This window comes from Oryctolagus cuniculus, chromosome 21, assembly GCF_051225735.1.
Source record: "Oryctolagus cuniculus isolate XC-2025 breed Fujian yellow rabbit chromosome 21, ASM5122573v1, whole genome shotgun sequence".
Taxonomy (NCBI): Eukaryota; Metazoa; Chordata; class Mammalia; order Lagomorpha; family Leporidae; genus Oryctolagus; species Oryctolagus cuniculus.
This window is the reverse complement of record NC_142887.1, coordinates 29,632,137-29,645,795: the sequence shown is the minus strand read 5'-3', so window position 1 is coordinate 29,645,795 and position 13,659 is coordinate 29,632,137. Positions and strand designations below refer to the sequence as shown.

At 53.8% G+C, this 13,659-nt stretch overlaps 2 protein-coding genes across 12 annotated transcripts in view; one reads left to right on the top strand and one right to left on the bottom strand.

Moving 5' to 3' along the window:
• The window catches only part of LOC108178662 (Ig lambda chain C region-like), a 362,049-nt gene that overhangs the window by 133,104 nt on the left and 215,286 nt on the right, over positions 1–13,659 (bottom strand). The window lies entirely within an intron of this gene.
• Positions 309–13,653, top strand: LOC100341560 (melanoma antigen preferentially expressed in tumors). Of its 2 annotated transcripts, none has more exons than XM_089323434.1 (4): positions 309–449; positions 9,099–9,418; positions 9,805–10,410; positions 12,129–13,653. In XM_089323434.1, the coding sequence occupies exons 2-4, from the start codon at positions 9,159–9,161 to the stop codon at positions 12,703–12,705; spliced, it is 1,443 nt and encodes a 480-aa protein (XP_089179560.1). In that variant the 5' UTR covers positions 309–449; positions 9,099–9,158; the 3' UTR covers positions 12,706–13,653. The 2 variants fall into 2 exon arrangements, with proteins under 2 accessions (XP_089179560.1, XP_089179559.1); XM_089323433.1 differs by having other exon boundaries at positions 310–468; positions 12,129–13,650.

Below are 13,659 nucleotides of genomic sequence, written 5' to 3'. Positions count from 1 at the left end.
ACCCCAGAGCCGGCCCCTGTGGGAAAAGGGTCACCCTAGGGTGGGTCCGAGTCTTGGCCTTGCCCTCTCACTCTCCAAACCTCGGATCCCACTAACCCTCCATCCCAACAGTCTCACCCCTACACCCATTCTCTTGTCTCCGCCTCCTGCCCCCGCCACATCCCCCTCCTCACAAACCCTCCCCCATCTCTGGCTACTCCACCCACTCACTCCCAGCCAGCTTGTCCCCGCCCAGCCCCACCTCCCCACAAATCGCCTCACACTCAGTGGGCGTGGCCACAAGCAATAGCCCCTCCCCCTCAAGAGATTTCCTCCCCGCCCCCCCAGGATCGCGTGAGATTTCACAGCCCACACCTGATTGGTCAGGTCAGGCGCTGTCCCTGCTGGGGGCGTCCGGGCGCTAGCTGAGTTGGGGTCAAGTTCTGTCCGGCGGCCGGTCACGTGGTGAGGTGCGCGCTGGGAGAAAGCGTAAGTTCAGACCCTTCCCCTGGCCCCCCACTGTCTCTCGGGGTGACCTGGGGCACCTCCCTGGTCGCCACCAGCCCCCATGGGCCCCCGTTTTGCCTCTGAAATCGGGGGTCACTGGGCGCAGGGTGGAAGGGAAAGACGGGGCGAACGCGCACGCGCCCGGCGCCCTGGAGATGGCCACGGCTGGGCGTCTCAGACGTAATAATTCGTGGAACCGAGACGTGTGCGCTTAGGGTTGCGCGTGGGGGCGGGCTGCGGGTGCCTTAGAAATGGGGTAGCTGCTCTGGGAGGCTGGCCCCTCTAGAGGTGCTAGGAGGTGGCGGGAATGTGGCCATGGGACGGTGGCCCGTGCCCTTGAGGGCCGGGGCACTGGGAGACCTGGGGGGGCCAGGTCTGCCCCGTAGATTGTCGTCGGGTTCCGCCTAGGGGAAGCGAGTCCCACCTAAGGCAGGGGGCGGGTGTGTGTGTGTGCAGGATCCAGTTGCCAGCATTTGGCTCTGCAGAGGTTCTCCTTGGAGGCCCTTGGTTCCTAAACACGGGTGTTAAAATCCCTGGCGCCTTGCTTTTTGGAGCGGTTTAGTTATTGCTCTCAGGTTTGGGTAGAAGCAGGTGGCTGAATCGCCAGGACCCCTGGAAACGGACGGATCCGAGCCCCGAGGCCGGTCTGAGCCGGACCGGTGTGTTCAGAAGGTATCAGCAGGTAAGACACGTCCCCTGAGCTGTCTCAGGTGTAAGGTCTTGGCCTCGAGGACCCAGACGGCGGCTGCTTCCTGACGCCCCTCCCAGTGGAAGTAGCAGGCTTTCCTAATTTTACCCAATCATTTGCCGCAAGAGAGTGTTTCACTGGTCCTGCTACCTTTGTTTTGTAAGAACAACTGTAGTGTGCTGGGACTCGATTCTTAGCGCAGTGCTCACCCTGGAACCTCTGCCTGGGGCATTCAGAAGGGGCGGGGCACGTAGGGAAGAGTGTGCAGGAGTTCAAGTTCCCGGAGGGTTCCTTCACCTGTGGCCTTGGACCACTGAGGGTAAGGCTTGCTCCTGGAAAGTGAGCACAAAGGTCCCACAGCCTCATGTCTCCTGTACTGCGTGGGGCGGTCCCACGTGGTCTGACTTGAAGCCCATGGACTGAGCTGGGGCCCGAGGCCCAAGGATAAACCAGTACCGGGAGAGTTTTTGATACCAGGTGTTGCTGTTGCCTTCCAAGCAGAATGTAGTGAATGAGAGGTATGGCCTGCAGACAGAAGACAGGGTCATCACCCCAGGGGGTTTTGGGAAGGCATGGGTAGAGGCAGCCCTGAGTTGCCAGGGGGACCCCTCCTTAGCGTCTCTTGGCTGTGCAAAGACCAAGGCGGTGAGCAGAGCCAAGGCCAGGCTGTCATGGAAATCACCGAGACTCAGCTCCTGCATCCGTTTCCCAGCCTCCACATCTGCTGCTTAGAACCTGCTGGTGAGGCCACAGCAGTAAATTTGGCTCCTTGTCCATGACAAGGAAGTGCAGGTGAGAAAGTGTTGGCTGTGCGGCATTGCTGTAAGTCTCGCACACTAGGGAGACAGAGCTCCTTACTGTGGTGCCTCAAGACGGTGAACAGAGGCCTCTCGAGGTTTTCCATTGGGAGTATCAAGTCCTCTTTTCTCCATCCGTCTGGAAAACTTGGCAGAGGCCAGAGACCACAGACCTGCTGCACCCCCGGGCTGGTGTGGGACATCGTGTAAACAGAGACTGTGTTGTACCTGTACCTGATCCTGCCTGTGGATAGCACACACAACAGAGGGAGGTGTCCCCATTGTAACTTTTCCTGGCACTCTCACATCAGATTGGCACAGGTGCACTGTTGCGGGCTGTGTTCCCATGTCACCCTCTTGGGAGAGTCAGCCACCTGTGGCTCATCCCTGTGAGCATGAGTTCCTGCACCCTGAGAGAGGGAAGACCGGTGTGAGCCCATTGCAGGATCAACACATGGCACTAGGGGAGTGAAGTGGTTGCATAAACTCGAAGCAGTGCCGGACACAGGAACTGTTTTTGCCTTATCGTCGTGATTCCAAATACAGCTGGTTCTGATTCAGGCTCATGTTCTCCATCTCCTAGCACAAGGGAAGAAAATGGTTGTGATGAGCCGGCGCCGCGGCTCACTAGGCTAATCCTCCGCCTTGCGGCACCAGCACACCAGGTTCTAGTCCCTGTCAGGGCAACGGATTCTGTCCCGGTTGCCCCTCTTCCAGGCCAGCCCTCTGCTGTGGCCAGGGAGGGCAGTGGAGGATGGCCCAAGTGCTTGGGCCCTGCACCCCATGGGAGACCAGGAGAAGCACCTGGCTTCTGCCATGAGATCAGCGCGGTGCGCCGGCCGCAGTGCGCCAGCCGTGGCGGCCATTGGAGGGTGAACCAACGGCAAAAAAAAGGAAGACCTTTCTCTCTGTCTCTCTCTCTCACTGTCCTCTCTGCCTGTCAAAAAAAAAAAAAAAAAAAAAAAAAGAAAGAAAATGGTTGTGATGAAAAGGATGAAGATGTTTTTGGAGGAAATGACAGTGGAAAAAAAATTTTTTGACCATAAAGACAGTCACGACATGGAAAGCACAAAGAATAAATACGTTGAAAGCTGATATTGAAACTTAGAAAGCGTGTGGGAATTCACCAAGGATGGGACTGCTGTTTGGTCCCGCAGTGGAGGCATTCACATCCCAGGACAGGTGTCGTGGCACAGTGGGTTAAGCTGCTGTTTGGGACCCCCGTATTCTGCACCCGAGTACTGGTCCAAGTCCTGGCTGTTCTGCCTCCAATCCAGCTTCTTGGTGTTGTGCATTCTGGGAAGCAGTGGAGGATGACTCAGGGGCTTGGATCTCTTACCACCACATGGGTGGGTGGCTTCTGGCTTCAAACCCTGACTATTGAAGACATCTGGGGAGTAAACCAAGGGATGCAAGATCTCTCCTGCCTCTCTGTGTCCCGTTGCTCTGCCTTTCAGGTAGATGAGAATAAGCGAATTAAACATTTTTGAAAAGGACACCCATCCCATATTGGATTACCTGGGTTTGACTCCAGGCTTCTGCTCCAGTAATTCCAGCTTCCTGCTAATGCAGACCCTGGGAGGCAGCAGATGATGGCTTAAGTAACAGAGTTCCTGCCACCTGTGAGAAAGAAGATTGAGTTATCAGCTCCTGGCTTCAGCCTGGCCCCAGCCTCAGTCCCAACCATTGCAACCATGTGGGGAATCAGGCACCAAATGGGAGCTTTCTCTGTCTCTGTGTATCTCAAATAAAAACCAAACAAGGCATGGATGGTCCCTTCTTATCAAAGATTTTGCAGTGACAGGGAGGCAAGCACTATTCAAAGTACTCAATAAGCATTTTTGAAATTTTTTTCATCCTCGATGTTTTAAATCAGGATACTCAATAAATATTAATTATAGTATTTTTCATTTCTGTATACATGTATGAGAGATAGTAACAGTTCTTAATTCTTTAACCTAATAGACAAGGAGAAGTCACAAGTCTGCCTGTGAATAGGCAGATAGGATAGCTTTGCTTGGTTTCAGCTGCACAATCACTTTTATGGCCTTCAGCCGGGATTAATTAGCTTTCCAGCCTGTGTGTTTCTCGTTTGTCTACTGAATACAGTGTAAAGTCCAGGTCCCAGGTTCTCACTGGGTGCTCCTCTTGGTCATCCTCAGGAGGGCACCCAGGAGGTGCTCTTGAGTGCACCGAGAGGAGAGGATGATCTGTGCCGGAGACTGCCAGGGAGTCTGTCTCGAGCACTGACTTGCCCCAGGGCCTCCTGCCAGCCCTCCCCATGGGACATGGGGGTTTCTGTCCGATCAGAAGTGAGGCCGTGCCCCTAGCATCCCTGAGGATCATTGCTCCCCTCCTTGGCTCCAGCAGAAGGTGCCACACAGCTCGGCACACTCGGCTCAGCTTTGCTCTGCACCACCAAGTTGTTCCTGTGGCTCGGAGAGTTGGGGTTCGGTGGACAATGAGCACACGTCCAGGCTCCATTTTCTCTCGCTCTGTCTTCAAAAGCACAGACTTCACAGTCCACCGATAGCTCTGGTGAATGATGATAATGAAGTGCAAAAGTCTAATCAAAGGACATTCCTTGCTGGCGCCGCGGCTCACTAGGCTAATCCTCCGCCTAGCGGCGCCGGCACACCGGGTTCTAGTCCCGGTCGGGGCGCCGGATTCTGTCCCGGTTGCCCCTCTTCCAGGCCAGCCCTCTGCTGTGGCCAGGGAGTGCAGTGGAGGATGGCCCAGGTGCTTGGGCCCTGCACCCCATGGGAGACCAGGAGAAGTACCTGGCTCCTGGCTCCTGCCATCGGATCAGCGCGGTGCGCCGGCCGCAGCGCGCCGGCCGCGGCGGCCATTGGAGGGTGAACCAACGGCAAAGGAAGACCTTTCTCTCTGTCTCTCTCTCTCACTGTCCACTCTGCCTGTCAAAAAAAAAAAAAAAAAAGACATTCCTCTCTGGGCCAAACAATAAGGCCAGGTCCCACCCTTTGCCTCCTAACTCCTCCCTTGTCTGCGTCCAGGATCTGTGGTCACCTCTCCCCTTTCCCCAGACTCCATTGGTCTGAGTCTGTACACAAGGGCTGAGGGTAGGGGGGATAGTCACCACAGCCACTAGCACCTCCCCTAGATCAAGGTCAAACAGAGCAAGCCCTTAAGACATCCCAGCCTCCAAATCAAAGCCCACAATGTCACCAGTTGGTCTTGAAACACCCCACCCCTTAAGGGATGCAGTTAGCCTAGCAGTTAAAAGCCTGCATCCCATGTCCTGGAGCTTGGTCTGATGCCCAGCTCTGACTCCTGAGTCCAGCTTCCTGCTGGTGCGCAGCGGTGATGATTCAAGTGGTTGAGGTCCTGCCTCCCCCATGGGAGACCTGGAGTGAGCTGCTGGCTTTGGCCTGGTACAGCCCCAGTTGTTGTGGGCATTTGAAGAATTAACCAGTGGATGGAATCTTGAGTCTCGCTGGTTCCATACTTACCTGCCTACCTACCTACCTCTCAGATACATACAAGAAGGAAAAAACAAGCTAAGAGGGGGTGAGGCCATGGGCATCAGGTCTGGTCTCCAGCCTGTGGTTAGCTTGATGATTCTGGGAAGATGAGAGATTTCTTCTGGAACCAGGAGAGGTCCTCTTCCAGCATTTCTGGTGCCTCTTTAGTTAAAAGGAGCTGGACTTTATTTTTCCTTTTACCTTTTGGCTTGCTGTGATCTTCAGACTAGCTCAGTAGAATGGGAGAAAACGCCTCAATTTTTAAAAAGACTATGTATTTGAAAGGCAGAGCAACAGAGAGAGGGAGAGAGAGCACTTTCCATCCACTGGTTCACTCCCCCAATGGCCAGGCCAAAGCCAGGAGCCTGGAGCTCCATCCAACTCATCCAGGTCTTCCTGACATCACAGCACAGCCCGATGTCAGGAAGCAGGAACTGCATTTGGGACGCCCATGCAGGTGGCAGAAACTCAAGTACTAGGGCCATCACCTGCTGCTGCCCAGGTGCATTAACTGGGAGCTGCATTGGAAGCAGAGCAGCTGGGACTGGAACCAGCACTCTTAGGTGGAAAGCAGGCATCAGAAACAGTGGCCTACCCTGCCGCACTGCAACACCTGCCCTGAGCCAAGGTAGCAGCTAACACTGCATGCCCAGGGGATTTCCCCTCTCCCTCTAAATGAGCTTTATTTTTTTTCTCTAAGTACAATTTTGTCTTAATCACAAACATTTTATTTATCTTTTATTAATTTCATTTTATTTGGAAGGCAGAGAGACAGGGATCTTCCGCCCTCTATGTCACTCCCCAAATGCCTCCCACAGCCAGTACTGGGCCAGGCTGAAGCCAGGAGCCCAGAACTCAGTCCTGGTTTCCCATATGGGTGGCAAGGACCCGACTACTTAAGCTGTAACCTGCTGCACCCCACCCCCCTGCCCAAGTGGGCATTGTCAGGAAGTTGGAAATGGGAGCAGAGCCAGAGCCCATACCCCAGGCAACCTGATAAAGGATGAGGGTGTCCCAAGGACAGCTTAGCTGCTGTGCCAAATGCATACTTCCAAACATTTTAATTTCTTAAACCAAGGATAAGGTTTTGGGGCTACTTGGATATTTATAACATTATTTCCAGACCATACAGACTCACCAACTTAAAAATTAGCCAGCTATAGATTTATTAAATTTCGTGTCCCACCTGCAGGTGCTATGGCAGGTCCAGATCAGGTGATTTCATGGGCTGGACATTTTCCACTACTGTTAAACAGATATTAGTTGTGGTTTTTGTTTGTTTTAGAATTATTTATTTTGAAAGAGTTGAAGATCTTCCATTTGCTGGTTCATTCCACAATGGCCAGTGCTGGGCCAGGCCAAAGCCAGGAACCAGGTACTTCATCCAGGTTTCCCATGTGAGTGGCAGAGGCCCAAACACTTGGACATCTTCCACTGCTTTCCTAGGCCATGAGCAGGGAGCTGGACCAGAAGTGGAGCAACTAGGACTCAACTGGTGCCCATATGGGATGCTGGCATCAAAGGTGGTGGCCTTTGCTACAATGCCAGTTCCAACAGCTAGAGATTTTTTTTATTTATTTTTTTTTTAGAAATAAAGACATAAAATTAGTTGGGATTTTAATTAATGCCTTTTTCTTATAGTTAGTGTGTGACCCATAATTATAGTTTGTATCATTTATGGTTTTGTGGTATTACAAGTTAGGCCATTTTTCGCCCACCAAAAGCTGAAAACACATTCCATGGGCTATTTAAGAGAACGTTTCTTCAAGAAATCTAGGATAAATTAAAATTTAAAAATTAAATGTTTTTTAATTTTAAAAAGATTTAGAGCATAACATGGTGGCTGTAGTTAACAAGAATGTATTATCATTTAGCTCAGGGTGTCACCTGTGGCCCGTATCAGAGAGCCTGGGTTCAATCCCAGGCTCTGTCTCCCGACTCCCGCTTCCTGCTAAATGTAGACCGTGGGAGGCAGCAGTGGTAGCTCAAGTAATTAATTGGGTTCCTGCTACCCAGGTGAGAGACCCGAGTTCCCAGTTCCTAGATTTGGCCCCAAGTGGGGCCTTTGTAGGCATTTGGGGTGTGAACCTGTGGGTGGGAACTGTCTATATGTCTCTGTCTCTCTGCCTTACAACTGTAGGAAAATTAAAGAATGTATGGACTTCTTAAAAATTTCCAAGAGAGTAGATTTTAAGTGTTCTTACCACAGAAAATAAGTATGAGAAATAAGGCATATGTGTGTGTTTATTAGCTTGCATTAGCCATTCTATGGTGTAAACATTTCAAAACATCATCTTGTACACTACAAATGTGTACAGTATTTGTTGGTTAAAGAAATAGTGTTTTGCAGACAACAGTACTCCCCCCGCCCTGAATTCCATATCAAAGTGATAATTTAATATGTGAGGGATCGGCTGGCACTGGGGTGCGGCAGGTTAAGCTGCCACCTTCGATGCTGGCATCCCAAGTGAGCAGCTGTTTAGAGTCCTGGCTGCTGCAGTTTGGATCCAGCTCCCTACTAATGCACCTGGGAAGGCAGAATAAGATGGTCCAAGGACTTGGGTCCCTGCCACCCCCATGGGAGACCCAGATGGAGTTCTAGGTTCCTGGCCATTGTGGCCATTTGAGGAGTGAACCAGTGGATGGAAGATTCTCTCTCTCCCCCTCTCTCTCTCCCTTTCCATCTCCCCCACCCCCTCCACCTCTCTCTCTCCATCCCTGTCTCTGTCTCTGTCTCTCCCTCTGAATGCAAAGTGAAGCAGCCAGCACACAAACTGGCACACATAGGGGACATTGGCACCGTAGGCAGCAGCTTTACCCGCTGTGCCACAGTACTGGCCTCACGTTATCTTTTTGTTAAATTTTTTATTTATTTGAAAGCCAGAGCAACAGAGAGAGAGGAGGAAAAGAGAAAGAGATCTTCCATCTGCCGATTCACTCCCCAGATGAGCACAACAGCCAGGAACAGGCAAGGCCAATGCCAGGAAGCCAGGAGCTCCATTCTGGTCTCCCACAGGGATGGCAGGGTTCCAAGTAGCTGAGCTGTCACTCACTGCCTTCCCAGGCACATTAGCTGAGTAGCTGGCCCTCCAACTGGCAGTTGGATAGGAGATGCCAGTGCCACAAGCAGTGGCCCCTCAAATTATCTTCAAATTCTGTTTTTCATAAATGTTTTGAAGCCCCATCCTTCATAGAAGAGATACTAGTTAAAATGGGCACCATCTGTGTAACACTGCTGGGTTGCTTTCGTGGCTTCTGATTGAAAGTTTCTGTGTGTGTTCCTTATTAGATCTGAGGGGGCTATGCCAGACTACGTGACCAAAAGGGCAAAAGGTTAATCTTTCAGGCATCTTTCCTCCCTCCCCAGGTGGGCTGGAAAGAAGTGGAGCAGGGACTGGATATGGGATGGGGCGCTGGTGTTGCCCCTCTCCAACACTTTGCCTGATGCTCAACCTGCTGTTGCAAGAGGTGGAGCTGGGACTTGGTGGCCGTCAGGGTACCGTGAGGACCTCCCCACCCCCCATCCCCGTTGCCAGAGCAGTGATGCCAGCTCTGCATTGGCCCCACTGAAGAGTGGGGGGGAAGTTGGAGCTGCCCGCCCTGTCCTGAGAAGAATGCCTCGTTGTTCCCTGTGTGTGTCCGCAGGATCCCGTTTGGAGCCAGCGGAGCAGGACGAGCCTCTGGGCCCCACCAACGCTCCTGGAGATGGCAGGGAAGAACCTGCTGAGGAATGAGTCCTTGGCCAGCGCTGCTCCGCAGGAGCTGCCCATGGAGCTCTTCCCGCCGCTGTTCATGGCAGCCTTTAGCAGGAGGCGCAGAAAGACCCTGAAGGCGATGGTGCAGGCGTGGCCCTTCGCCTGCCTCCCTCTGGGGGCTCTCATGAAGGAGCGGAAGTTTCACCGGGAGACCTTCCAAGCCATGCTTGATGGGCTCGACGTGCTGCTTGCCCAGGACATTCACCCCAGGTGAGGGGTGGGGTAGGGTGGGGTGGCGGGCAGAGCCCTGGGAGTATGAGCAAGGTCAGCCAGGGTCCAGGGGTGTGGAGAGCCAAAGGCAGGGCGGGAGCTTCAGACAATGCCATCAGGGGAATGGGCTTTGGATGTGGACGGCTAATGAGGATGCACCTGCTCCCTCCTGATGGCACTCAGATATAAAAGAACCGGGGACCAGGAGGGACCCCAGGGGAGGAGATATTCCCGGAGAAGGATTCAGAGGAGAGGCAGGGTCCCGGGGAGGGGAAGCAAGCAGCCGCTGTCTGGGACGTGGGGTCATAGTGCAGCCAGACGTCTGGTCTCGCTGGATTCTGAGCCTCGCACTCTATCGCTGAGTGAGTTCTCTGTTTTCCCCACAGAAGATGGAAACTGCAAGTTCTGGATTTACGCAAAAATGCTCATCAGGACTTCTGGACCGTGTGGTCTGGAACCAGGGTCGGTGCCTGCTCGTTGGTGGACAATGAGGCCACCCAGCCCCTGAGGAAGAAGCAGAAAGTGGACAGGTCCAGGGCTGGGGTGAGACAGTCGCCGGCCCCCCTGGAGGTGCTTGTCGACCTGTGCCTCAAGGAAGGCAGCCGTGACGAAATGCTCAGCTGTCTCCTTGAGAAAGCCAAGGAGAGGGAGGGGCTGCTGCACCTGTGCTGTAGGAAGCTGCGGATCTTCGCGATGCCCATGCAGAACATTAAGACGATTCTGAAAATGGTGCGGCTGGACTCTGTCCAGGATCTGGAGGTGAGCTGCACCTGGAAGCTGTCCACACTGGGCAAGTTTGCTCTGCACCTGGGCCAGATGAGGAATCTGCGCCGCCTCCTCGTCTCCCACATCCACATGTCTTCCTGCGCGTCCCAGGAGAAGGAGGAGTGGGTCAGCCAGTTCACCTCTCAGTTCCTCAGTCTGCACCACCTCCAGGAGCTCTACTTGGACTCTATTTCCTTCCTGGAAGGCCGCTTGAACCACATGCTCAGGTGAGGGACGCCGGCCAGGATAAGGCCTTCTGTGTTGTAGTGGATGGGAGCAGGCATCTCCTTGTGTTGCCAGCTGCCAACAGTGCAAGAGAGGAAAGCCTGTAGAAGTCAGCACTTGTTCACTGCTGCACCCCTAAGCCGGGTGTCCCATAACTACCCAGGTGAAGGCCAGAGGTCGGTAGGACAGGATCCACTGGGTGAGTTACAGAGCCCCAAGGCTTGTGTGGCTCACAGGTCTGGCCCAAAGTTGAGCCACATCTGGTAATGACTTTCTTGCTGACAGAGCCCCAAGGCAGTCTTTAGCATGATATGCCAAGAGACTAGGAGTGTGTGAGATACCCAGCCAAAGTGGCTTTTCCAGTAGAACTGCTCTGGAGAGAACCCATTAGTCTGTCCGTGAGGCGGACCCCAGTCACCTCTTAGAGGTCTCATCTCTTAATGTCTCATAATGGGGATTAAGTTTCAGCACATGTTTCAAAGGCAACAAGCCACATCCAGAGGTATGAGCTAGGATAGTTGCCATCAACAGTTGCTCCTTGCCAGCAAACTACAAAACAGGACTTTGAGGGCTGGCGAGGGTTAGCCCTGGGAATTCTTCCTTAGGCAATGATGTCTAAGTGAAGAAGTCCAAAAGTAGCAAAACAAGGAGGGCATTGTAGAAGAGGAAACCCCCCACCCCCCAAAATGGGGAGGTTTCCGATCGCAAGCTTTGCATTCACCCACCTTCTCGGCATGGGCCTTTCCCTCCAAACCAGCCTCACGCTTCCTGCCTGGAAAGGGTGGTTTTGAACTCCAGGTGAAGACATACATGGCGAATGCATGGTTCTGGGATGAGGGAGGAAGGGGCAGGTGTGAGGAATGGGAGGAAGTGATGGCTGAGCCGCTGACAATGCAGCGGACGAGGGCAGCCCCTGCAGCCAGGCAGCTCCCTTTGGGTGTTGCCGACTTGCCCACGTATGTTCCTTATGGCCTCATCAGACACAGAGATGCAGGGTCCTGAGCCCAGGCTGGGGCTAGAAGGAGACCCGAGTTGAAAACATTAATTTTTTTTTTCTAGTGTTGCTGATTTGGAAGCTTTTCTAATCAGGTCAATGAGAGGCAGAGAGAGAGAGAGAGAGAGAGAGAGAGAGAGGTCTTTCATCCGATGGTTCACTCCCCAGATGGCCGCAATGGCCGGAGCTGCGCCAATCCAAAGCCAGGAGCCAGGAGCTTCCTCCAGGTTTTCCTATGCAAGTGCAGGGGTCCAAGGACTTGGGCCATCTTCTACTGCTTTCCTAGGCCATACCAGAGAGCTGTATTGGAAGTGGAGCCCACATGGGATTGGAACTGGTGCCCACATGGGATGCTGGCACTGCAGGCACCAGCTTTACCCGTTACATCACAGCGCCGGCCCCAGGCTGTCTTCTGAACACATCCCCAGCGTTGTCATCATTATTCAGGCTCACAGCCCCTAAGAGGTCTGTGCTGTGCTGCACTCTGCTTGACAGATGAGCAGAGGGAACGTTCTAGATTCATTCGCCTGACCCCATCACACCACAGAAGAAGTCAGGCAGAGAGCACCCCACCCGGCCTGGGGCTCACTCACAGCCCTTTGCAGCACGGCATCCTCGAATTCACCAGCATTCGGAAGGCTTGGGGTCTTGACCTCTCCCCACCGCCATCACCCCCTTCCACCCACATGGCCGTTCCCCAGCACTAACTGCTCTGTCTGTCTGCAGGTGCCTGAAGAGCCCCTTGGAGACCCTCTCAATCACTAACTGCCTGCTTTCGGAACTAGACCTGAAGCATCTATCCCAGAGCCCCACCATCTGTCAGCTGAAAGACCTGGGTCTCAGCGGCGTCAACCTGACCAGTGTGAGCATGCGGTCCCTGCAGGTTCTGCTGGAGCGAACCTCCGCCACCCTCCAGGACCTGGACTTGGATGAGTGTGGGGTCGTGGACCCCCAGTTCAGTGCCATCCTGCCTGCTCTGAGCCGCTGCTCCCAGCTCACCACCTTCAGTTTCTGTGGGAACCCCATCTCCATGGCCGTCCTCGAGAACCTCCTGTGCCACACCATCGGGCTGAGCAAGCTCAGCCACGTGCTGTACCCGGCCCCGCTGGAGAGTTACGAAGACGTGCGAGGCACCCTGCACCCGGGGAGGCTCGCCTACCTGCACGCCAAGCTGAAACGGATGCTGCGGGAGTCGGGGCGGCCCAGCATGGTCTGGTTCAGCGCCAACCCCTGTCCTCACTGTGGCGACAGGACCTTCTACGACCCAGAACCCATCCTGTGCTCCTGCTACATGCCTGTCTAAGGGTCCACACCTCATTCTGGGCGTGTGCACACCGAAGCTCAGGGTGGAAGGATCGTGGGGGGACGTGCACCACGGTTTCAGATCCCTGCTTAGTGTGAGCAGGAAGAAGCAAAGTGGTGGGGGGGGAGGGGAGGAGAGCAGTTGCTCACTGGGGTTGTTGTTCTGTGGGAGGTGCAACCTACTGAGTTGTAGATGTGCATCTGGGCTTCTGGAGGGGGATTTGGGCTTGGGAGGTATATGTGGGAGTTATCCCTGTGTGGATGTTTATAAAGAAATGGTCAGAAATAAAGAAACCTTCACGTTAACTGTCTGTGTCCTCTCAGAGACGTTAACCTGCTTCCCTGGTTTGCACTGGGCAGGCCTGGTTACTGATTAAAGAAGGCACCGAGCACCCAGGACGCTTACACATCTGAGTGAACGGTTCAGCCCAAGCTCTCATACCTCTCATCATCCCTCCACTTGGCTTTCTCTGGGGCATCAGTTACCCCCCCCCTTCACTTCTGTGGCTGTTCAGTGGGTCTGTGCCTGCACAGTACATCATCAAGATCTGGAACATGCTAGGTGGCCGATTGTGGGTGCCCCTGAAGGAAGAGTTCTTCACAAGGACCCTCAGTGCCAACCCCGCTGAGACCCTGGGCACGTTCCTCTCCCGTGGGTCCACACACCTCTGTCCCAGGTCTTCGGCTGCACAAGGCAAGGCCCTGATCCTGCAAGGGGACCTCCTAAATGGCATCTTTACTGCTGCACCAAAGTCAGCCCCTGCAAGGAGTTTTTCACAAGCTGAGTGTGGCTGGAGAGAGAACTTGGTCAGGATAACCACAGAGGAGGAGTGGAGAGGTTGTGGCTACCAATGGCCCTGGTAGGCAGGGGAGCCTCCTGGTCATTTATAGTATTTAAAACCAAATATGCACAAGAATTCACAATACCTTTTCACTGTAATTTCATGAATCCTGT